This window comes from Schistocerca piceifrons, chromosome 2, assembly GCF_021461385.2.
Source record: "Schistocerca piceifrons isolate TAMUIC-IGC-003096 chromosome 2, iqSchPice1.1, whole genome shotgun sequence".
In the NCBI taxonomy this organism is placed as follows: Eukaryota; Metazoa; Arthropoda; class Insecta; order Orthoptera; family Acrididae; genus Schistocerca; species Schistocerca piceifrons.
In genome coordinates, this window is record NC_060139.1 from 798,139,194 (window position 1) to 798,164,393 (window position 25,200).

The 25,200-nt window shown below is 42.5% G+C and overlaps 1 protein-coding gene across 1 annotated transcript in view; it reads right to left on the reverse strand.

Annotated features, from left to right (window-relative positions):
- The window catches only part of LOC124775864 (1-phosphatidylinositol 4,5-bisphosphate phosphodiesterase epsilon-1-like), a 447,016-nt gene that overhangs the window by 294,416 nt on the left and 127,400 nt on the right, over positions 1–25,200 (reverse strand). The window contains exon 2 of the mRNA XM_047250697.1: positions 167–316. Coding sequence (XP_047106653.1) covers positions 167–316 — 150 coding nt within the window. The remainder of the gene's footprint in view (positions 1–166; positions 317–25,200) is intronic.

Below are 25,200 nucleotides of genomic sequence, written 5' to 3' on the forward strand. Positions count from 1 at the left end.
GTACAGCAGCCGAACTTGCCAAAATGTGGAAATAAACAATAGTTACAGCGGAAGACGCAAGCGTGACTCCAGATGTTAATGAAACACAGCAGCCGCGGAGGACTGCGCTTCTGTAAGCTATGCTCTTTAGAGGTAAGCATTATGAGAGCAGAGAGCGTGTACGCACCTTCTTTTTGGTCTTCCCCCGCAGCAGCTCCTTGACCTGGTAGACCTTGCAGCCGTGCGCAGGAAGCCGTCGACACGTCTGGATGTAGAGCTTCTTCAGCTGCACCTCCGACTCGTACACCGAAGTGTGGAAGAGTTTGCGCTTCTGCTCCTGCAACACAAGGCGAGCGCGCCGCTCAGTGCTCCGCCCAGCGCCAACACCGCAAACGTCTCCACATCGCTCGAGCTTCTGCACGTCCCGACAGAAATGAGTACTGCGGATAGTGAGCTTAAAACTATGAGACTTCATGACATGGGAGACAGGACAGGCAGTCAGTGCACAAGATACCATCACAGTTAAACTAAATGACATAATTCAAAAGTTGTTAGTATTATTCATAATCACTATCGAAATGTAGCTGCTAAAACAGCATTAATGGTTCAGTTGAAGAGGCAAGAGACTATATTAAAAATGTCATTCAACAACATTTTTAAGCTATTAGAGGTAGCCCTAACACTTCACTAAATTTAACAGAATTACAAACGTTGTAAAAAAATATATATAAAAATAAAATCTCATATGGGATATGCTGATCACGGAATTTGAGATAGAATTCTGGAGAGTTGTTCCAACATCAGAACTAATGTCCTTAGTGATATATGTAATGCACCGCTGGCACAAAGAATTTTTCTACACAGTTGAAAATACGCCACTGTTGAACACCTTTATAAGAAAGGTGATAAGAAAATTTTAAATAATTACAGTCCATTTTCCTTACTAACATCATTTTTCAAAGTAATGTACTCAAGAATAGTCTTACAATCAAGTAGACACAATGTGCTCAGCACATTATAATTTTGATTCCAGATGTCTTGCACGATTGAAAAAGCTATTTGGACATTCGTTCACCCAAATATCAAAGGTCTTAAATAATAAAATACCACCACGTGGTAACTTCTGTGATTTTTTTCGATGCGTTTGAGTGTGTAGATCACGCCAGTCTCTTAGAAAAACTTATGTTTAATGGAAGTGGTGACTTAACAAAGAACTGATCTGACTCACACTTTGCAAACAGAATGCAGAAAGTTGTGATGATTAATTCAAACAATGTCGGAAAGATGCCTTATACAAGAGAACGATCTTCCTCTTAACGTTCACCAAGCAGAACTGGTACTTTATGCAGGCGGTACAAGTGTTATAATAACTCTCATTAGAGAGGAAGTAACAAATGAGATTGTTAATGAAGTTTTTCAAAGAACTATTAAGGGCGCCTCTGAAAATGGACTCTCCCTATATTTTGATGAAACACACTATGTTCAGTTCTGTACAATAAACAGCTGTACCATCAACTGATGTAGCTAATGAACAAGGCAGAATGCATCATATTTTTTGGGTCTACCTATCGATGAAAACTTAAACTGAAGCATATTACTGAGCTGCTTAAAGTTCAGTTGGCTCCGCTCTTCGTATAATTGCCACTCTTGGAAACAAACGAATCAATCTTCCAATATATTTTGGATATTTCCACTCAGAAATGTCTTATGGCATAATTTTCTGTGGTAACTCATGACTTAAAAAGAAGGTAATGATTGCACAATAGCAAGTTGTAAATTCCTCATAAACAATCTCTCACAATTTGAGAAGGATAGTGATGTCCACACCTCCAACACTACAACAAAATGTGACTTTTATTACACATTGTTAAAGATGTCAGTGGGTCAGAAAGGAGTTCAATATGCAGCAACAAAAACTTTTAATGTTTATCCGAATAACATAAAATGATTGACAGGTAGCAAAGTAAGTTTTAAATTTAATCTAAGATAATTTATTCTGGCTAACTCTTTCTATTTCAAGGAGAACCTTTTATTTAAAAACTGGTATCCTATAGAACAAAGCATAGTTTTCAAGTGTAGTTGCATGAATGGGACTGAAAAATAATGTGCACATTAATGTTAAAACTAATCATGTATATATAGCCTGTAAAATGACTCTTTTCACATCATTTCGATAAAATAATCTTTCAAATGATCAACGGAATATTTTGCTAACGAACCAACTAACTCAACTCGGAAACATCTTGCTTCACCTTACATGTAACACATCTTCAACGTAAGTACACACATAGAGGCACAAGGGCGTTTCCGTGGTAGTGATATCAATTTCTAGAGAGGATGAGGAACGGCAGATGTAACTCTCTGAGATAAAGAATTTTGAACGTGCCGTGGCTATTAAAAATATACGCTACATTGGGGCTCGAATCCGAATTCCCATCGTTTCGCGAGAGGTCACCTTACCCTTAAGCAACGTCAACAATCGATAGAGCACGATGTAAATTCCCTGAAGATCGAATTATATTACACACACGGCGCAATAAACATCTTCATGCATATTGTAGGGGAACTCAGGCGGAATGGATTCATAAACAGCTCTGTGACTTATATCACATAAATGTCTAAGGATATCGACCGATATCTGTGACATGTATTTTAGAAAAAGGCATGAAACAACACTGGAATATAGTAGAGATCGTCAATTGCAGTTCAATAAAAATCCGCGTAAATTAGGAGTCCCCAACAATTTTTTTAATGTAATCTTCAACAACTTATTTAATGGGTCTTTAGTCTTCTAATGTTCATAGGCATATCTCAAAGGGTCTCTTGAATGTTTTATGGGTTCGCTACAAATATAAGCATAACTTGTTATTAAATACTACAGTACTCGTAAACCAACTTTTATGCTTTACTGACGCAGACAATCCAGTCACATTGCAAACAACCTTTGTATTGATGAGAAGTGAAGAAACACATGAATTAAAACTCTATGTGTGCGACACAGCAGAGGTTATTTGGTGGTGTGATTGCATCGGAGGGACAATCTTCATCGACAGTCCTACTATGTTTTGACGCGTATCAAGTGCTTATCATTATTTCGCGTCTTGAGCGTTCCAACGATAGTATGGCATCCTAGATGGCACTGATGTATTTGTCCTTCATTCGTACTACCATGCTCCCAATATCTCTCTTGCCAAATACAGGATGTATACCGGCAACGAATGAACGTGTATGCGTTGCTCATGAGATCGTTCAGTCTCGTGTAAACTCATTCTGTGACTGCAAAAAAATTCTGTCTTGTCTACCCATTTGATTTACAGTGTCACATACGATTCAGTCATTTAAATTACAACTTTTAATAATTTAATAACAATCCAGTTTGTTCTCTAACGCATTGTTTCAATGACCCTTGAGTCCTCTGTGCAAAGAAGCTTAACAAGTCCAATTTTCACGGGCTTCTGAACACGGTTTCGCGGTTCACCGCTAAAATTCTTACATGGACGCAACATGCAGCTGATAACACGTGAAAGATTAATTATGGTGCTCTGAGCTACTTACGCGCACAAAGTTCTCTTTTGGTAGCGTATTTATGTTGTAGACAAATGCTGGTCTGAGCAAAATTACACTCTCTCTCCTTGCCGGACCTACCTGCTTCTCCATTCTCGATCACAGATGTAAAAAACTGTCGCTGGTCTAAGAAACAAATTCTTCGCTGTCTGACGCGCACCGTGGAGCAAAAATACTTCCTCGAAGTCTTGAAAAAAAAAAAAAAAGTCTCACAAGAAAACGCTCTGCAGCAGAATCGTCGATTGCAATTTACTTATTTATTTAGATACCAGAACGGTTTGCTGTATCTTCATAATGAAAAAAAAAATGTTACTGCTTGACGGTTTACACAAGTAATCAGTGTGTTAAATATGTGTTTTCATCCATCAATCTATTATTTAGAACGATAATACTGCAGACAACGAATTAGAATATTGACAATGTTGTGGGAAGGTGATATGATGGATCTTCTGATTGCACAATGTAGTATAAACGTACGCTCCATACTCAACGATTCTGAGATATAGCTTTTGATTACCAGAAGTGGGAATTGTGCAGTTAGTAGCAAATTCACAGATAATTATTTACCCTCTGATGTAGCCGATCTCCATTGTAATTTCAACAACAAAGGATAAGTTAAATAAGATATATTTGACGCTTATTAGCCAATGAAAAACTTGTATCGCATTAGGGAATCTCAAGGAGATAAGAGTCATGGTTGTAGACAAGGTAGAGCACGGGGATAAGGCAGATATAAAAACAGGCAATGAGGACCTCGAAGAAATAACCGAATTTCACTATCTCGGTGGAACTGGGTGTAAAACAACAGATGACTGAAACAAATCAAGAGAAGAGTGGTAGTAGGCACAACTACCTTCCAGAAAAAGGACATTCTACTGGAGAATCACAATGGCTTCCATACTAAAAAAAGGTGTGTAAATACCTTTGTGTGTAGTGTACTTACGTACAGATTTGAAATATGGACGTTACCAAATCAGGAGAACGTCCGCCACGAAGTTGCGGAAATGTATCTCTGGAGGAGTGCTACAGCTCTTGCTTCGTACACGCTAAGACGAAAAAGTTTCAAGCATTACCTCACACCACGTACAACGCCGTGGCCAACGGCCTTCACTTAATGACAGGGAGTAGCGGCATTTGCGTCGGCTTGTCAGTGCAAACAGAAAAGCAACACTGTGTGAAATGACCAAAGAAATCAATGCGGGACGTACAACAAAAGTATCCGTCAGGACAGTGCGCCAAAATCTGGCGTTAATAGACTATGGCAGTAGATGACTGGCGCGGGTTCTTTGGGCAATAGCACGACATCGCCTGAAATCCATCTCCTGGGCTCATGACCCGAGATGACAGGGGAACCTTGACCTGGTCGGATGAGTCCCAATTTCAGTTGGTAAGAGTTGATGGTAGGATTAGAGTGTGGTGCAGACCCCACGAAGCCATGGATCGAAGTTCACAACAAAGCACTGTGCAAGGTGAGGATGGCTTCACAATGGTGTAGGCTGTGTTTACATTCAACAGTCTGGGTCCTTTGGTACAACTGAAGCAATCATTGACTCGAATGGTTATTTTCGGCTACTTGAAGGACATTTACAGCCATTCATGGATTTTATGTTCCCAAACGATGCGCCATGTCTCTGGACCACAACTGTTAGAGGTTGGATTGAAGAAAGTTCTGGACAGTTCGAAGAATGACTTGGGCACCCACATCGCCCTACGTGAATCCCATCGCATATTTATGGGACATAATCGCGAGGTCAGTTCGAAGACAAAATCTTGCACCTGCAACACCTTCGCAATTATGGAAAGCTACAGAGGCAGAATGACTCAGTATGTTCTGTAGGGGATTTCCAGAGACTTGCTGAGTCCATGCCATAACTGTACTACGCCAGGCAAAAGACTCACCTCGTTGTTGACAGTTTCGATTCTGAGTGAAGGTTTAAAAAGCATTTTGAAAATGCTGTAATTCAAAGCAGTCGAAGTTGGATACCACGCAGAAACATTTGCCATCGATCACCACCGCGCGCTGCCCGATTCCCGCGAAATTCGGACGGCCAGGAAACACGCAAAAGGAGTGGGAGGATTTTCCGGTCATGGAAGGAGTCGTGTACGGTGCTAGCATAGCAGATTAGCTGTGAGTATGAACACTTTTTACCCAAATTCATTTGTAAAAACGGTAGAAGTCCTACTTTTATCTTCAAACGTGTATTTCTCGGTATTGGGGTTTTCAAGCTGACGGAATGGCTTGCTGGAATACTAATAAAGATATCTTTCTGGCATTTGGCTGAGTTACTTCTCTGACATGTCCGCAAGGTGCACTAGGCTAATATTTTTGTATTTTAAGTTATTCATTAGTTAATGCAAAATGTGTGACCAAACAAACACGAGAAAACTAAATCCTCGTTTCAAACGTCCGCAGGTTTATTGTTTTTTTGCCTTATTTCAAGAACGTGTGCTATTATTCCGTGCGATATACTCTACTGATTAAGAAAATTTTTTGTTTTTGGAGTTCCGTACCTCAATCGGTAAAAACTGAACTCTTGTAGGATGACCTTGTTGTCTGTCTGTCTGTTCCACTGTTAAGAATCTTTTTTGTCAGGTCCTGGTAGACATATAAACTTCATATTTATGTCACATACTAAGTTTATGGACGCTTGGCGATGTAAAGGATTTAAGCCCCTACGTCAGTGCGTCAAAAGATACGGCCATTGACGTCACATATTTTGATACACGCATACTCATTCATCAAAATCTATGGGATACCACCCGTTGACCTAGAATCATGATATTTGGTACAAAGCAAGGTTCCACAGCACAAGTAAAGGAAAAGAATCTGAAAATGGTTAGATTGTAATCACACGTAAAAACAATATTTTTTACTGTCTGTTTGTCCATTTGTTAAGACCCCTTTCCCTCAGGAACGGGTTGACGTGCCAAGTTGAAATTTATGTCACATGCTAATATGTTCCTTCTGTATGTGAAACATATAAGCTTGTATGTCGACGTAGTCAAAACATGTGGCCTTTTTTTGTAACGTATTTTTATAATCGCAAAAAGCTATAGGATGGTTCCCATTGTTTTACAATCATGAAAATTGGCAGTAAGCTAGGTTTTGCATTATAAGTAATAAAAAACCTGAAAATTGTTAATTTGCAGATATATCACACAAAAAATATATTTTTGCCGTGTTACCCGACTGACTGTCTGTCCCTCGGTTAAGATTCCTTTTTTCTCAGGAATGGGTATACGTACCAAATTGAAATTTGTCACATACTAACGTCTACGGTCTCTTGGCGATGTAAAATATTTAAGCTTCTACGTGAATGAAATCAATAGATGGGGTCATTTACGTCATATATTTGATATCTTGCCAGTGACGATAACAAACAAAAATCGTCGAAATTCTCTATTCATGAGATGGATGGAATATCTATATTCGTATTTAAGTTTGTGTGGAACACAAGTCCTACTCGTATTTACCCAGATTTTTTGATTTCAGAAAAGATTTGGAGACTGTGGGACTTCCGTCATAGACACACCTCGTTTTGAACAGAGCTACTTTAACTCGTCGTATAAGGGGCTTAATGATGACTCAATTTCTTACAAAAATCTGAAATGTTGTCCAAGAATCAATAAATAATATGCAAAAAGATATACGTTGGTTACTTAATTAGTTAAATAGTCGTAAAAATTGCTTGTTTTATAGGCTGTCTGAGAGGAATGGACGCTTAATCTTCTACAAGATTGTTGCTTCAGTTTCCTTGTTAGTGGCTTAACGTTATTTCGATACACTAGAGGCATTCAATAAGAAACGCAACACATTTTTTCTCGACCAATTTCGATTGAAAAATGGGGAATTTGCTGTGGGAAATCGTGGAATATCTCCCTCTTCAGCCCCTGTAGTTTCATGAAGTTCCGATAGGTCGCGGCGCTGTACGTAGCCGTCAAAATGGCTTCTGTAAGGGAGGTACATTCGAAGCAGAGAGCTGATTGGTTGTGGGAATAGACCAAACAGCGAGGTCATCGGTGTCGTCGGATTAGGGATGGATGGGGAAGGAAGTCGGCCGTGCCCTTTAAAAGGAACCATCCCAGCATTTGCCTGGAGCGATTTAGGGAAATCACGGAAAACCGAAATCAGGATGGCCGAACGTGGAATTGAACCGTCGTCCTCCCGAATGCGAGTCCAGTGTGCTACCACTGTACCACCTCTTTCGGTAGCAGAGAGCTGTCATTGAATTTGTTTGGCGGAAAACCAGGACTTGCAGGTATTTATTGGCGCTCACAGAGGGGTACTGAAATCTGGCAGTGAACAAAAGCACGACGAGTCTGTCATGATCGCATCAAGGTCGCGCAGAGCTGTCCGATCTCCCGCGTGACGGCAGCCCACACACAGCTGTGAATCCTGCAGTGCGGACACTCTCATTCGAGGTGATCGACGAATTACAATCAGACACCTCGCTACAACACTGGACGTCTCTGTTGGTATCGCAGACACACTCGTCCACCAGTTATGGTTCTCAACAAAGGCGTGTGCCTGTTGGTACCATGCGGGCATACAGTGCCCCCCCCCCCCCCCCCCCACAGTAAGGTGAAATACGGCCAAAACTGTGAGGAATAATATGGTGTACTTGGTGTACTGGAATCCTGAATAAAACCAACCTGCTTTCAGAAAAGAAAAATGTGTTGCATTACTTACTGAACGCCACTCGAATTTTATTCTCTTCCTTGTTTTCCGGGTTCCGATTCTGGATGCTTCACGGAAATCCGATTTGTTAGTTCATTAAGTTCCTCCCGCAGCCCTTCTCTTGTCCTCGTGAGGAGAGCAGCAAGCGGGAAGAACAGCCAGCACAGATACCGCGCCGCGTCCTTTCCATTTCCGGGCGTCGCCCGCGCGGCGCCGTTGCTGCGCCACCCCCGCAGAGGCGGGCTGAATGTCACGAGGCTACGCCCTGCAGCTGGAACGGCGAACCCGCGTCACGCAGCTACGCATCCACGCGTCCGCGGGCCGTCGCTCCTCCCACGCCTGCCGTGCGCCAGTACGAGCACTGTGGTGGCACACTCCCGCTCTCCATGTCCGCTCGGATGTTACAGTAAAACTGTTCGACTTGTGCAAAGTCTCCGCATCAGCTGGGCTTCCGTAACTGTGAAAGCACGTATTTCCTAGTTGCCCTGTTTCTGCGATGAGGCACGAAACTCATTTTGCTGGATGTTTCCTAAAGAGTGTCGCCTTCTCTCGGTGCAAGGGGCTCTTGATTAGTGCTCAGACAGACGAAATTGCCTCCAAGATGACGTTAGAGAGTAGGGGAATGGGGCTGGAGAGAGGAGGGAGTGAAGCAAGTACGGCAGATAGGGTAGCCGACGACGAGAGACAGATACCACTGAGAAACTTGAAAGAGAATGATTGAAAAAGTAATATTTACGAACAACCGAGAGCTGCTGATGAAATAAACTTTTATTCGATATTATTTACTCAGCTTGTATGGTACCGTTCTTTCTTTAGCCTGTCGTCAGTCTTCTGAAAGATTTGATGCAGTTCGCCACCACTTCCTCTCCTGTGCCGATCACTTCATTTCAGAGTAGTGCTTTCACCAAACGTCTTCAATTATTTCTTGAATGAATTCCAATCTCTACCTTCCCCTTCATTTTTTACCCTCTACACCTTCCTTTAGTTATCCACTGGTCTTTTAATATATGCCTTGTCATCCTGTCCCTCCGTCTTGCCAATGTTTCCCGCATGTACGAGGCGAGTTTTTTAAGCATCGTTTCGAAATAAAAATGAAACAAGTACATTTTTCTGAGAAACTTTATTTTTACATGAAAGCCTATCCTTTAAGCTACTTTTCGACGTAAGTTCCATCAGCATTAAGACATTTATCTTATCGTACAAACAGCTTTGAATATTATCCTCGTATAAATCTGTCACTGAAGGTACCTGGGCATAACTTTCGATGATTTAAATTTTCGTTAATAATTGCATAAAGCATATTTCTTGACAGTTGAGTCTAAATCGTTAACTATCTGTTCTCTATCACTTTTTCTTCAACGTTCTGTACCAAATCGTCAGCAATGAGTGAAGGTCGCTCACTTAGTTCCTCACCTTGCACATTCGTACGGCCATCTTTACGAGCTCTCATCCATTTCTGTACCATCCCATCTTCCATAAGTGTCAGGAAGTGTGCTTTGTGCAATTGTTACCCGAACGTTTAAATTACCGAAAGTTATGCTCAGGTACGTTCACCCGGCAGCATACGCTGAGTCACAAAACAAGCCATGTAAAAATAAACTCCTCACTCACAGAAAAATGCAGCTTGTCACTGCGGTTTTTCTCAACTGTATCTACCTAAAGAAACGTCGAGTTTGCAAGCTATCACTGATAAAATAAATTTGTTTGCACGCACTAACGTAACTCATCGATACCATAAAGGTCGTGCTTGTCTGGTTCACTTCATCTCTTCAGACGGTGCATTAATTTCGCTGAGTACAATGAGTGGCCTCATAGTACTTGCTGTAAGCTGACACCTTTTTGGCTGGTAAAAGCTTGAACCATATGTTCCACACTTCCAAATGTAAGTTGTAAAATTCTCATCTTGTGGAAATGTTATATTAATCCTCTTATCCCATTCCAACACTATCCTATTCTCTAGACCATTTTCGCACACAAAATATATCAGTTTTAAAAGTTCTGTGACCACGTTTTCAGAATCGGTCGATGATGCAGAATATGAAGGCTATATAATCAGTTAATTACGGGTAACAAGCCGGCCGGAGTGGCCGTGCGGTAATGGGCGCTAGAGTCTGGAGCCGAGCGACCGCTTCGGTCGCAGGTTCGAATCCTGCCTCGGGCATGGATGTGTGTGATGTCCTTAGGTTAGTTAGGTTTAATTAGTTCTAAGTTCTAGGCGACTGATGACCTCCGATGTTAAGTCGCATAGTGCTCAGAGCCATTTGAACCATTTCAGCGGGTAACAAATTCATTGTTTGTTACTCGATATGCTAGTCGAACACCACGTGACATGAGAATATGCCGCTTTAGTTTTGCGAAGTGCTTACACATTTCTTAATGTATAAATTGGTTACTTTGGTTTGATGCAGATAATTTGTAACCTTGTTCTAGATACAAGTTACCACGACTGGGACGCATATCCTGCAGTTAATATCGTTTTTTATACTTCGGGGTGTTCTGTTGTTAGGCCGAACCGAGTAGTATTAATAGAGTAATTGTTCCAAATCATATTTTATTTTAAAATTTAATAGCTGTTAATCGGCGCCTTCTTAATGTCATGTAATTTGTATAAGTTTGACCCTGATTATTAGGGGTATTTATTATTCTTTTTCCCCTTGGTCAATATCACTGATATTTGCTGGAAGTAGCCCGCACCGTACATTACTGAGCACCATGTGTGTGGTTGTAGATCGAGAAGCAGGAAGTGTTCAGCTGAGCGTGCAATTTTAGATGAAACATGAACGCAAAGAAGAATTTTGAACGTCGAAATAAACAGACTGCCACAAACTAATTAATAGAATAATTGTTTACTAAATAAATGTAAACAACGGAACAGCACTCAGAGAGTGTTGCCTGGCAAAAGCCATAACCGTAGCAGCAGAAGTCGCTAGTGTGTGGAACATACGGACGACGGGCGACCACACAGTCGTGGAGAAGGCGTGGTTCTGCAGTTTGGGATTATCTGGCACCACCGAAGACCGTGCATGAAGACGCGAGCTTTACCCCGCTGCTCTTCCATTACCCTAAGTGACTTTTACTGCACTGCGTAATTTATCTCTCCAGCGACTGCTATTTTGGAGCAAAAGCGTTTTTGTGCGCCTAATGCGCAGTGTGTCAGCGTCACTGAGCCGAGAGAAAAAAAATACCACAGGGGAAAGGTTTTAATTTGCAACGAGGCATGGCGAGTGTCGGTGAAAGGCGATGGGTCGACGACCTGCAACTCGTCTGCAGAAAACGCGCACACAGGCCTGATTAGACTCTAAAGCAAGTCGTCCTTTCTAAGGTCGTTTTTATGCTTCTACAATCACATTCACTTAAAAGTTTTCTTTTCAGGAATCACTCACAAGAGATTAACCTCTCTTGCCATACAATCCCCAACAGCTGATGCACTCACCATTTAGTTAGCAAAAATGATATTACTAAGTTTAGTACTGACCCCTGTTTAGAACGTGTTACTTAATCAGTATTTTCGTTGCTACACGCAAGCTTCAAGCGTGGACACTTGTTTGTTTACCTACTGATTTATTTAAACCGCCAAGATCATGGTCATCACGCCATTTCGTATACTTAACGGGACCGGCAGATGTGATGTACATGTACAGACAACAAATGTGTACAATTTCAGATAAAAACTGGATGATTTATTCAAGAGAAAGAGCTTCACATTTACATCTACCAGTTTCCGTCTCATGCGGGTAATTCTTCCGTAGTAGGTCTTTTTTTGTCCTAGAGTGATTTAGACTATGAGGGCTAATAGCATTAGATTCAAATGGTTCAAATGGCTCTGAGGACTATGGGACTTAACTTCTAAGGTCATCAGTCCCCTAGAACTTAGAACTACTTAAACCTAACTAATCTAAGGACATCACACACATCCACGCCCGAGGCAGGATTCGAACCAGCGACCGTAGCGGTCACGCGGTTCCAGACTGAAGCGCCTAGAACCGCACGGCCACACCGGCCGGCTAATAGCATTAGACATGAGAGGAGAGAAACCGAGCGTGATAAAACACAATTAGTGAAGATAGGGGAAAAGAAAGTGGTGTGACTGATTTGAAAATTGAAAAGAGAGAAAGAACCGTAACTGAGAGAAGATGGGAGCATTGGATTTACTGTTCGACATCGGGAAAACTGGCCATATACTATAATTTTTGACAAATGTTGTGAGAGTTAGAGAAGGAAATGGTTCAGTTTCTTCTTTAAACATCTTTTAGCCAATGATAACAAAAACTTTCGGCCTTTGTCAACCGAATACGCAACACTTGAAGAAGTAAAAAATAATTGGATTCTTTAGTGAATACGATGAATGGCATTAATACTTCATGTTAGCCAATAATTTGAACAACTCGGGTGAAGTCACTTATGCTCGTCTGTTGCATTAGTCTTTATTTTGCACGTTTTTATTTGATCCTTTGATCCCCTACACGTAACAGCGCTACCGTAGTCGGAATCCAATCTCGTTAAAAAAGAAGTCATGAAGAATTTTAACATTACTATCAACAGGTTGTGCAATGGGTCAACGTGACACATATACCGTATTACACACACTGATAATGATGCGCGAAAATGCTCAGTATAATTTGATTAGCAAATTAGGCTATTCTATAGGGAGCCATTGGAGACCAAGACTTCCTAGCATCATATTGTCCTAAAGGAGGTAGATTGTATGGGCCACGGTTGAGTGATTACTGGATGTTTCTCGGCACTTTCGGACCCTTAACAAGAAGTTTAATAGACGAGGTACTTAAGATCCAAAACAGGCTAGCTCGTATGGTCACGAGTTAGTCATTGGTAAGGACGAGACCGTCAAGTAATCGCTGTACTTCAAGCAGGGGGATATTATTAATGTTCCGAAAAGACGCACTCCAAGGAGAGTCACGTAACAAACTACCTCCTCCCACACAGAGAGTGACTCGACTGCCCCTACCTATGGTTTTATGCAACCCACAACGCCTACAAAAACCACGCGCGAGATTTTCATATTCTCTCGCTCGCTACGTCCAAACTATTAGTACTAAAGGTAAAAGATCAGAGCGTTTTTGCAACAAATTTAATGTAGTTAAATTTTGCACTGGAGCACTTTTACGCTGGAGGCCATGGTTTTTGCATTACCCGAGAAAAACGCGTTTGAAAGTCGCTTTAGTACGTTTTTCTCGAATAACTCGAAAGTTATAGCCTTAAGGTACTACGATAATGATAAAACCAGACAAGTTCAAGATCATGCACAGGCTTACTGACTGTCATTCACTCTGTGCACAATTCATGGATGGAACAGGTTAGGTTTTTTATCATTAGTTTTCCAACTGGTTTCATGCTGCTGACCACAAATTTCTCAGCTGCGCCAACCTCTTTATTGCGGAGTAGCACTTTAGTGCAACGTCCTTCATTATTTGTCGGATGTATTCCAATCTTGTGCTACAGTTCTCACCCTCTAAAACACTCTTAAATACGATGGAAGTTATTCCTTGATGTCTTAATATATGTCCTTTGTCTTTTCTTCTTGTTAATATTTTCTGCATATATCTCTCGCCACCCTTTCTACAAAGAACGTCCTCATTTCTTGTCAGCCCGATCTTCCTCAAGTTAAGGCCGATATTTGATAATAGCAAGTTTGTGTTGATCCGTGGTACATAAATTACTTTCCACCAAACACAGTAGGGTGGCTTACCGAATACAGGTATAAAAGTATCAAAGCAGTCAGCAGAAAATCCGAATGAAAATTTGATTTTGAGTTCGGATTGACGCTGTAACAATTTTTTGTTTGTTTGAACGGACATGAATTTCAGAGGAAGAAGGAAGATTAGGGTTTAACGTCCCATCGATGACGAAGTCATTAGAGACCCATTACAAAATCTGTTTGGAGAAGGATGGGAAAGGTAATAGGCAGCGCCTTTCAAAGAAAGCATCTCACTGTTTGCCTTAACCCTTTCGTATTTTTTATTGTTTTTTTTTTTTTTAATTGGCTTACTTTCCATGGCCATACAGCCATTTCACTAGTGTAACGTCAGTTACGACGACACGAATGTAAGGACAGCACAACACCCACTTCCTGAACAGAGAAGATCCAGTGGCGTAAGATGACACTGCCCTAAGTCGGACATGCGTTTTCATCGGGATCGCCCACCGGGGTGGCCGAGCGGTTCTAGGCACTACAGTCTGGAACCGCGTGACGGCTACGGTCGCAGGTTCGAATCCTACCTCGGGCATGGATGTGTGTGATGTCCTTAGGTTAGTTAGGTTTAAGTAGTTCCAAGTTCTAGGGGACTGATGACCTCAGCAGTTAAGTCCCATAGTGCTCAGAGCCATTTGAACCATTTTTTCATCGGGATCTCAAGGCAGAGTAATTTTATGATTTTGAAAATGATGTCGATACTTACCTGTTAATTCAGTGGATGAAACAGTGAGTCGATATATAGAGCGGAGAGAAAAGAAAAACCCGATAAATAAGGTCAGAGCAGGATAGGGATACAGAATCAAGCAAAATTTTCTAGATAACCGAATGTCGCTAATAGACTGTTGTACAGCTACGGCCATTAAAAGACTGCCAATCAGCAATTAGCGAGTGGAAATGTGTCTGAAGAGTGAACGTATTTGGGTGTGTCTAACGGTGCGGTTTTGTCCGATAGCTGCTGCTGTATTGTGTTGCGATAATTGTTCTTCACAGTGATGTTAGATGCAGAAAGTTTGAGCAGTTGCTGCAAAAAAGATGATATGAGAAAAGAAAACAGCGTTTAAAATTAAATTTCTGTTTCCTTTCTCGCCACTGTCTTAATTGGCACTTGCTGATATACTATACTCTTTAGGAATAAAGTTCCTTTATGGTCTCTGTTCAGCAGGGAAGATTAAAGCGTATGTCCTTAATTTTCGTTATTAATGACATTGCATCTAATAGTAAACTGTCTTACAGCAGTACTGGTTGTTCAGTAGAGGTTATCATCTCAACAAAGTAATGGCGTTGCGCTACTTTTACCGTGGTTAATTTAATAATCAAGTTGTATCCGGCAAACATAACGTAACCAGCCATGGATATGAATTTAAAGTTTTACTAGCTATGACTGTTCGGCTGAGTACATTACCTTGGGCTAATTTAATTAGAAAGTCTGCCGTTTAGCGTAGCAGGTGTTAGCTGAGACGAGTTAATTCAAATGCACACACTTCCGTCCGCTCGTCGATGAATGGTTGCCGTTTTATGGCCTCTAGCTCCACAACGGTGTGCATCAGACTTACGGCTGTCTGGAGAATTATGTTCGATTTGGTGTGCTCTACCTTGCTCTGGCCCTATCGGGTTATTTTTCTCAATCCTATTTAACGAGGAATCCTTACCACTAACAAAATGAAGCGACGGCAAAAATACTGTATGCGCAATACGAATAAATCAAAGCTCTCCTCAAGCAGTAGATTGATTTCATCAGTGCTGTGATCTACTACGCATCGTCCTAATGTAAGTGGTATTTCTTCGAGTTCTGTACTCACTTATCGAACCATTCACATACGGACATACGGTTAACACCACTCTGATCCATTGTGTAACTCGGCATTCTTTTTTTTCACGCATAACTCATTCCTCGAGTTTGAAGAATCGATAACTGACGCGAAAAAATCCTATGATCGGCTCAGAATTGAACTCCAAACCCTTTAATTGGTAGGTTTACATTTGAGGACATTTGTGCAGTAACCAGAAGTGTCCACTTTTGACCAAAGTGAGGTTTTACTACCATTGAATAGTATGAAAATTTCTCTCTCATGTGGTGCAAACATAAGATCTGTCCATGGGACCAATTCAGAATAACACAGGGAATGGACTTCTCGACGTCGGGTATTTGGGGTAAGAACATATATGTCCAGGGCTTGCTTTGTTATTACATCAAATAGTAAGCAAATTATTGAATGTGAAATACATCCAGAGCGTTCATTGTGGTTGATGCTACACAACATCTTTTTTTCAGACTTCTTGTTCCATACAGAAAAGCTGTTTCGGTCTTACATCAAGAGCGTTAATGACAAGTTTACTGTTTCAAAGTACAGCCTGTAGTTCGCTGTAGTGCATCATTATCACAATTACCTACCAAGACTTAGTCATTTAGAAAACGTCAACTACATTTTCTTGTACTGAGGAAAAGTTTCATAAATTGCCTCAGCAAGTTAGATCTGGAAAAAGTAAAGAAGTCATGAAGCTTGCCAAGAACAATGTGCTAGCCTCAGACTTGGAATTTTATAGTAAGGTGGTCTGTGAAACAACTTCATCAGATGGAGAAATGCAGTAAATTCCTTTAAACACCTCCTCCCCCCCTCTCACACAGACACAGACAGACACGTCTTCTAGTAGGGTATCCATTTTTTGTAATTCTTAGTTTGCTCATCATATTCTGTAACCTCTAAAGTGATAATTGTTGTGTGTCTTCAGTAACTTGTTTAGTTTTTGACATCACACTGAAAAAAATAAAGTTGTTTAGTGCAAGTGTATGACAAGTCAAATTTTTAATAACTATCGTAATAAGCATTTGTTTGGTTATGTAATAATCTTTTCCGGTGTGTTGGTGCCCTAAATAAAGGTTGTGAAAAGACAAGATCGATTAACAAAGTTACCTGGTCTTCATTTACCATCAAATTTTTTTTAATAAAGCTGTTGGTGGTTTAATATATTCTTTATTTTTAACTATGTTCCAGCTACTACCACCACTAGATTCAAACCTAGAATTTCTAAAATAAAGAATTTGTTCCTTTACGGCCGTGAGATCGCATATAGGACCCTACTGTTTGCTTTGAAACCAGCTTTAATGCATATCAGCTAGTAGTATTATTTTACATATAAACTAGCATGATTGTTGGGTATGGCAGACATGTAAGAAGTCTCGTACATCTAGAGCAACACCATATTTATTACACTTCAATGAACTTTCACTTGTTACCTTCTCAAGTAGTACACAACACACTTTTTTGTGACATTGTTGTTCTTCTCAGTTGGGGGTACGTTCATCCGGAAATAAGCCCATGTTTCCACTTGAAATCTCGTTCTGGCCGTACTCACTGATGGTCTCTTGCGAACACATTACTCAGGTTGCTACGCAGTCTCTAGCAGTTACTGTGCAGTTTTCTTCTTTTCACCGATCTTGTGACACAGAATGATGGAGCTGAAGGTATAGATATAAAAACGATAAAGTATTTTTCTACATTCCATCACTGTGTGTCGCAGGGTTGAAAAGAGAGGTATCATCTGGTCTTGATTGTCTATGCAGCTCATTCTCCTCCGGTATTCAAGGTAACTTTGAGCTAGTGTCTGCGGTTCTTTAGAATCTGAATCACTGAAGGACAAATCTCTTACTTCATTATCAATGCTCAAAACACTGTCAACAAGCTTCTGCAACACTTCCTCATCATCACCATCAACCATTCTCTTCGCCGTGTTGTTTGTTTACTAAGACCGCCAAACCAGCTTGTGATTCGTTTGAGAATACATCTAAGAGCCATCTCTTATCAAGAAATTGAACCCACGTCACAGAGTGAAGCGTACATTTGCGGCCTGAACATGTCAAACGATTTAAATGCCACAGCGACTACGTGCTACTACAGCTCACATTTCATGTGAATAGGTTAATCCCAGTATATAATCACCAAAAACTGTCGCCAGACTATGGATTTCGGTCCATAATGAACATCTTCAGATCTGATTAATATCACTGAGCGACTACCCCGGAACCTAGCATCAGATGCAGGTTGCCGACCTAACGGCTTGCAGGGGGAAATAAAAATCTTAGGTTTAATGTTTGGTATAATTACTGACTGAATTTAAAAATTTTAAATGCTTTCATAATCTACGCGCTAAGTGGTATGTGTATTGAGGCAATACGAATTACCCAGACTACATTCATCCAGTGTTTGAGGAGTAGGGCAGTTAGCTACTTGTCCGCAGCTCGTGGTGTAGTGACTAGCGTTGCTGTCTCTGGATCACGAGGTCCCGGGTTCGATTCCCGGCCGGGGTATTTGTATTGTTCTCATCATTTCATCATGATTCATGAAAGTGGCACGATTGGACTGAGCAATGGTTGGGAATTTGTACCGGCGCTGATAACCACGCAGTTGAGCGCCCCACAAACCAAACATCATCGTCATCACTTAGCTACTTACAACAACCCTTACGTATTATTTAAAAGCGTTTGGAAATTTTTTCTTGCTGACAGCCCCGTGCCATCTCCCTCCAACAAAATAATGAAAAGGTTATCTCTGTTCATGCAGTAAAACTTCAGCGTCAGATACGACGTTTAAATTTATTACTTCTTTACTACCGCCTCTAAACGCAACACAGATTGCAGGCAGTATCCACACAATACAGCTGAGTGTAACTGCGAAATTATATCATTGTACGACATATAGCTCAGGAAATATGAGGTCATTAACACAGAGATGTTTGATAAACTAGCTTTTGCTTAAATTTACCCAGGCTATAATAATTCAGTGTTTAACAATGAGACAATGAGAACGCTTAGCGAGTTCCAACAAACTTAAGCCTAATTTCAAAACTTTTCCATACTTTTTCTCGCCTATGTGCTTAGCTTTCGAAATGTGGTGCTACAGAAGAATGCTGAAGATTAGATGGGTAGATCACATAACTAATGAGGAGGTTTTGAATAGAACTGGGGAGAGGAGGAATTTGTGGCACAACTTGACAAGAAGAAGGGACCGGTTCGTAGGACATGTTCTGAGGCATGAAGGGATCACAAATTTAGCATTGGAGGGCAGCGTGGAGGGTAAAAATCGTAGAGGGAGACCAAGAAATGAATACACTAAGCAGATTCAGAAGGATGTAGGTTGCAGTAAGTACTGGGAGATGAAGAAGCTTGCACAGGATAGAGTAGCATGGAGAGCTGCATCAAACCAGTCTCAGGACTGCAGACAAAAACAACAAGAACATATGCTTAGCGTCCAACAGTCAACACTTTAACAAATTTGTATCACATGTTTGAAGGTGATTGATACGTGGGAGTTCAGTTCCTTAAAGAATCTGGGGTTTTCTGGAATTATCGTAATATGATGAAGTGAGTCATAATGAATGGCTGCGTTGATGGCTGCGAGCCTCCCCCACCCCCACTCCCCCCCCCACCCCCCCATCCCTGGGAAAGTTCTGATTTCGACTTGTATTTTCAGTTGACGCCACCTTGGGCGACTTGCTTGTCGATGAAGATGAAATGACGATGAGAACAACAGAACAACCAGTTCCCGAGCAGAGAAAACCTCTGAGCCGACCGCGAATCGAACCCGGGCTCACTGCAAGGCAGTCAGACGCGCTGACCACTCATCTGCATAGTCAATATATGCAAACAACGGTGCGAGGTTAGACATGCTGCAACAGGCCATCGACCACGTAGTTCACCGTTTGCTGTCGAAACATATATATACGAACCTCAACGTGGCAGGGCGGCCGGGCAACGAGCATCGGCAGCAGCGCGCCAAACACTGATAGCGGCGTGTCTTTTTTTTTTGTCACACGTTCGGCAGACGGAAGCGACAGGTCTGTCAGAAATCACTCTATAAGTGCCGGCCCGTTGGGCGACCCGCGTATAACAACTGGAATGAAGGGGAAAAAATAAAATGAGCTTTCGCCAGTCGGGACGCGCGCGACACAAAAAGAGAAAAAATACTGCAGCGGCAGTAGGGGCAGGCTTTTGCAATAAAAATAGCCAGGTGTGCAGTGGCTGATTAGCAACGACGAATGAACGAGGTGGGTGGTGGGTGTTGTGGGAATTGGAGGGGTCGTTCGATGGTTGGGGTGGGGGGGGGGGGGATAGGAAGGGTCGGAAGCGGACTGTCTATTATGGGAGAAAGCGGGCTGCATTAAAAAAGAGAAGTGGTGGAGTGGGACATAGCACCTGCCACGTGCGCGCTGTTGACGTGTAGGGTGCAGTAGTTTCGGAGGGAGGGGAGGGGAGGATGGATTTAGGGAAAGGAGAGGGGCGGGAAAGCTACCTCGATTCCCCTCGACCCCCTCCCCGGATGGCGTATTTGGAAACAGTATTTAGCGGGGAACAGCGGCAGCGCTCAAGTGGCCGGCGATACGAGAGGCCGCTCCACGCCAGAGGGAGGGAGGGCGGCCATTGTCGGCGCTGATTAACAGTAATTGAATGCCGCTCCAGCAGGGCGCCGGGCCAAAAAGCAGGCGATCCGGGCGCGCACCTGTGCAAGGGAGATGCCGCCGCGGCCGCGGGCCTCCCAAAGAGGAGCGCCGACAGCGCAGACGCCGGCCGGCTGCGGATGAGTGGCCCCGCATATGCGCCAGGCGGGCCATTGTCTGCAGCTGGCCGCCCGCGCAGGGGCCTGCCAGTCTAGCCGATACCACGTATGCCCTCTAGCTTTCCTCTGTCGAGTAAAGGGAATTCGTTAATGTACAATCAGATTCGTCACTAGCTTCATACGGAGGTCCCTGCTATGTAACCCTCTTCAGACGAGTGGATACGACTGGACGTGAATGTATGCATATAACTACACCCCAACAGGATTGAGCAACTGCCCATACAGCAGGCCGAACTTTTGAGAATACCTACGCCTGACAGAGCTGTTACCGATGTGTCTGGTCGTGGCCCTACCTGGCTGCCCAGTTCACCTAATCTGTCAATATGCGATTACTTTGCGTGGCGATCCCTCAAGTCTAAGGTGTATCGCAACGTCCTCATAGCCTTCAACAAACGTAGCAGAACACTTCGAATGAGGCTGCAGCAATTCCAGCAGTACATTTTCGATGCGCCTTCGCCGGCCGGAGTGGTCGAGCGGTTCTAGGCGCTAAAGTCTGGAACCGCGCGACCGCTACGGTCGCAGGTTCGAATCCTGCCTCTGGCATGGATGTGTGTGATGTCCTTAGGTTAGTTAGGTTTAAGTAGTTCTAAGTTCTAGGGGACTGATGACCCTCAGAAGTTAAGCCCCATAGTGCTCAGAGCCATTTGAACCATTTTTTTTGCTGTGTTTCTTTGTACCCTGGAACTCTGTTCTCCAGGCCTTTTTTATTTGTCCCACCCTATACCTCGTCAACCTTCGAAATTTTATCACTAGAGACATCTTTTTTTTTGTTCTTTTTGCCTCTGCTGTGCTAACTTCAGAGTTGTGTCCATTATAATTATCCGGGCTGTTATGCCTTGGTCGGTTGATGAATTCTGTGTCAATTCCCAACGTTTCGTCCCCGTCTGCGGGAAACATCTTCAAGGGGGTCTGTAGCTCGATGGAAAGTCCAAGACACCTACTGGCTAGCTAGCTTGAAGATGTCTCCCGCAGACGGGGACAAAACGTTGGGAATTGACACAGAATTCATCAACCGACCACGGCATAACAGCCCGGATAATTATAGTGGACATGACATTTCCGACCGTGAAAGTCTACATTTTAGTAACCTCAGAGTTGCATTTGCACCCTCAATTTCTTGGACATTTGTGGTAAGTTCCTACGGGACCAAACTGCTGAGGTCATCGGTCCCTAGGCTTACACACTACTTAATCTAACATAAACTAACTTACACTAAGGACAACACACCCACCCTTGGCCGAGGGAGGATTCGAACCTCCGATGGGGGTAGTCGCGCGAAGCGTGACAAGGTGCCCCCAGACCGCGCGACTACCCCGCGCGACTCAATTAATTGTTGGATATATTCCAATCTCCGTCTTCCTCTACGGCAGGGATATCCAATCTTTTAGCTTACCTAGGTCGCATCTGAAGAAGACGAGTAATTTTGAGCCGCACATAATATACTTGACATTAACAATAACTGCAGAGCATAAGAGAAAAAACGCGACTGTAAGGACATTATAGTTAACACATTTAAGTAATTTAGAGTTTATTAATTTATGAATCTTTATTCTAAAATAGCAAGATGGAATTAATTTGTTGTTTTATACCGGATATCTTTGATAATTTTATATGTAAGTACTAAAAATAATAGATTTAATGTGACATTTGACTTGCGGAGCTTACAGAATTACGGTACTGTTAGGTAACAAACACTAGTAGTAATTGCAATCCACTGAAAATTTCTTCTTCTGCCGACATGTAGGATCAAAACTACGGTGAAAAATATTCCTTATCACAACTTGCAAGTAGGCTGTTTAGGTTTTTATATTGGTAATGCCACGTAGCGCTCTGTATGAAAATCACTGGCTGTGCTGTAAGTAGGCTGTTTAGGTTTTTATATTGGTAATGCCACGTAGCGCTCTGTATGAAAATCACTGGCTTTGCTGTGTGCAGTCTGTGATTTTCATACAGAGCGCTACGTGGCATTACCAATATAAAAACCTAAACAGCCTACTTACAAACTGTACAGAAATAACACAGAACTTCCTTGAGGTTCCGTAAATTAATTTCATAATATGTCTCTCTAGTTTGGCAGTTTCAACAGAAGTGGTGGTCACAGACCAGCGCATCTGAGAGATTGCCCGGTTTAAAGAACAAGACTCTGACGGACCAGGTATAGCAAGGGCAACGTTTCAAACTGAAAATATTCATTTTATCATAACTTTACGCCGGCCGCGGTGGTCTAGCGGTTCTAGGCGCTCGGTCCGGAACCGCGCGACTGCTACGTTCGCAGGTTCGAATCCTGCCTCGGGCATGGACGTGTGTGATGTCCTTAGGTTAGTTAGGTTTAAGTAGTTCTAAGTTCTAGATGACTGATGACCACGGATGTTAAGTCCCATAGTGCCCAGAGCCATTTGCCATAACTTTACATAAACGGAATTTTCTGGGTTTTTCCCGATTGCTTGATAGGTGCTCACTTCCTGGGCCGCACCGATAACTGTTTTGGGCCGCATACGGCCCGTGGACCGAGAGTTGGATAGCCCTGCACTACAGCCTTCACCCTCTACAGCTCCCTTACCATCGAAGGAATTCTCCAATAACTTCACTCATGTTCTATTATCCAGTCCCTTCTTCTTGTCAGGGTTTTTCACACGTTTTCCTCCTCGCTGATCCTGCCGAGAGCCTCCTTATTCTGTAGCTGACCACCTAATTTTCAACATCCTTCGATAGCACTACATGTCAAATGCCTTGATCACTACGGGTTACCCACAGTCCATGGTTTTCTTCTATATAGTTCTTGGCTCCGTACGTACATTCTCAGAAATGCCTTCCCCAGGTCAAGACCAACATATTACACTAGTAGGATGTTTTTCACCAGAAACTCCCTCTTTACTTGTGCTACTCTGCATTTCATGTCCTCCAACATTCGACCCTTATACGTTATAAAGTTCTTGTGGTAGCGTAAACACGATGTGGATGATGCAGTGAACGACGCAAATAAGAGACAGATTGTACGTCGAATTTTTAAAGTATTCCAACTAACTACGAAAAAGATTAGTAACAGTTCAGATCGCACATGACTACCTGAAACCTCATCTTCACCCCCTTCCCTAGCGGTAGGTGCGACATCTTATTCTGATACTATTTTTATGCAAATAATGAGACATTTATGTAGTAAATTTAGTTGAAATTTCTCCAGGCGTTCCTGGGTCACGCTTTCATGTTACGACTTTTCACCTCAAACTCTCATCCATAGGGATCTCGGTGTGTCTTACGCTCACAGTAAATTTTCCAACACGGCTACTGATACGAGTGCCAGTTTTGGTAGAAATTCCTTGAAGCGCTACAGAGATATGCTGATATGTCACTGACTTTGCTCTCTCCCCTTACACCAACGTCATCGTGACTGTCACCAGTAAGTCTAACGACCGTCAAAACTAAAGATCTGATACTAACATCGAATATTGTTACATGTCTCGTGTTGCACCCCCACTCCCCACCCCCTAGGAGAGATTGTGGTGTCCCTATTACCTCGCAATATTATTATGCAAATAATTATCCAACTAATGAGCCATGTATATACAAAATATGATGGGAATTGCTCCAGACAATCTGTAGTTATGAACCTGCGTGACCACTATTTCATCCTCTCACGCTCCCATACATTATTCACAATGTCACATGTATGTATTGCGTGTGAGTGTGTGCAGTGTAGAGTAATGTTTGTGTTGTATAATGGTGATGATGACCTCGGCCACGTAGGCAGATTCTTTGTACAGGTTATTTCACACTGTTCTGTTGATTTTCAATTTGAGTAACGCGCGCTAGAAACAAGGAACAACGACGGTGGTGCCATGTATAGTAATGCGGAGTGTCGGGATTCATCCGGGGCCAAGGAGATATGTGGACCCTGCAACAAACGTGCAACGTTACACTAGTAGGCTTGTCCGCCACATTTCGGGAACGTTCGGCTCCGTGCAGTGCTCACGGGAAATCAATACTTAATGGAAAAGCTACCACTAAAGGTCTTAATTTTGTCGTATGCTATCGACAACTTGAATGCGTATAAACACGCAGTCAAGAATTACGAAACTCGACTGAAATAGTTACTCGCGGACGGCTCCTGGCACGTGCTGTGACGTACGCATCACGGCCTGTCTTTCTCGTGGGCCTCGGTCTCATCCCATAAACGGGTCAGTAATCATGTTGTGCTGGTCGAAGCAACATCGTGCTTCCGCGGCTGAGTGATACTTTCTCTACGGCGAATCTGTCGTGCGAGTGCAACGTGCCTTTCGTAAGCATTTCAAGATTCAGCTGCGATATCCATTTCCTGCTCGTAGAACAATATTGAATTGTGCAAGGAACTTCTGTGCAACCACCAGTGCAAGCAAACGAAAGTTAACCGTCAGGAAACTTGTGTCGAATGGCCGCCTCGCCCTCCTGCTGTAACACTGCAAGACTTCTACCTACAGTTTATTTGAAGGCAAGAGTGTACTCCGAACGGTCGAGAAGCTTGCAACAGTTAAAAGATCGAATTCACGATGAAATTTCCAGGGTTCCTCTAGCAGTTACGAGACATATGTTCAAAAACTGGTTGAAACGCCTCGAGTATTATGTAGCCGCGAATCGTTGTCATTTGACCGATGTAGTATTTCACAAGTAATCTTGAATAA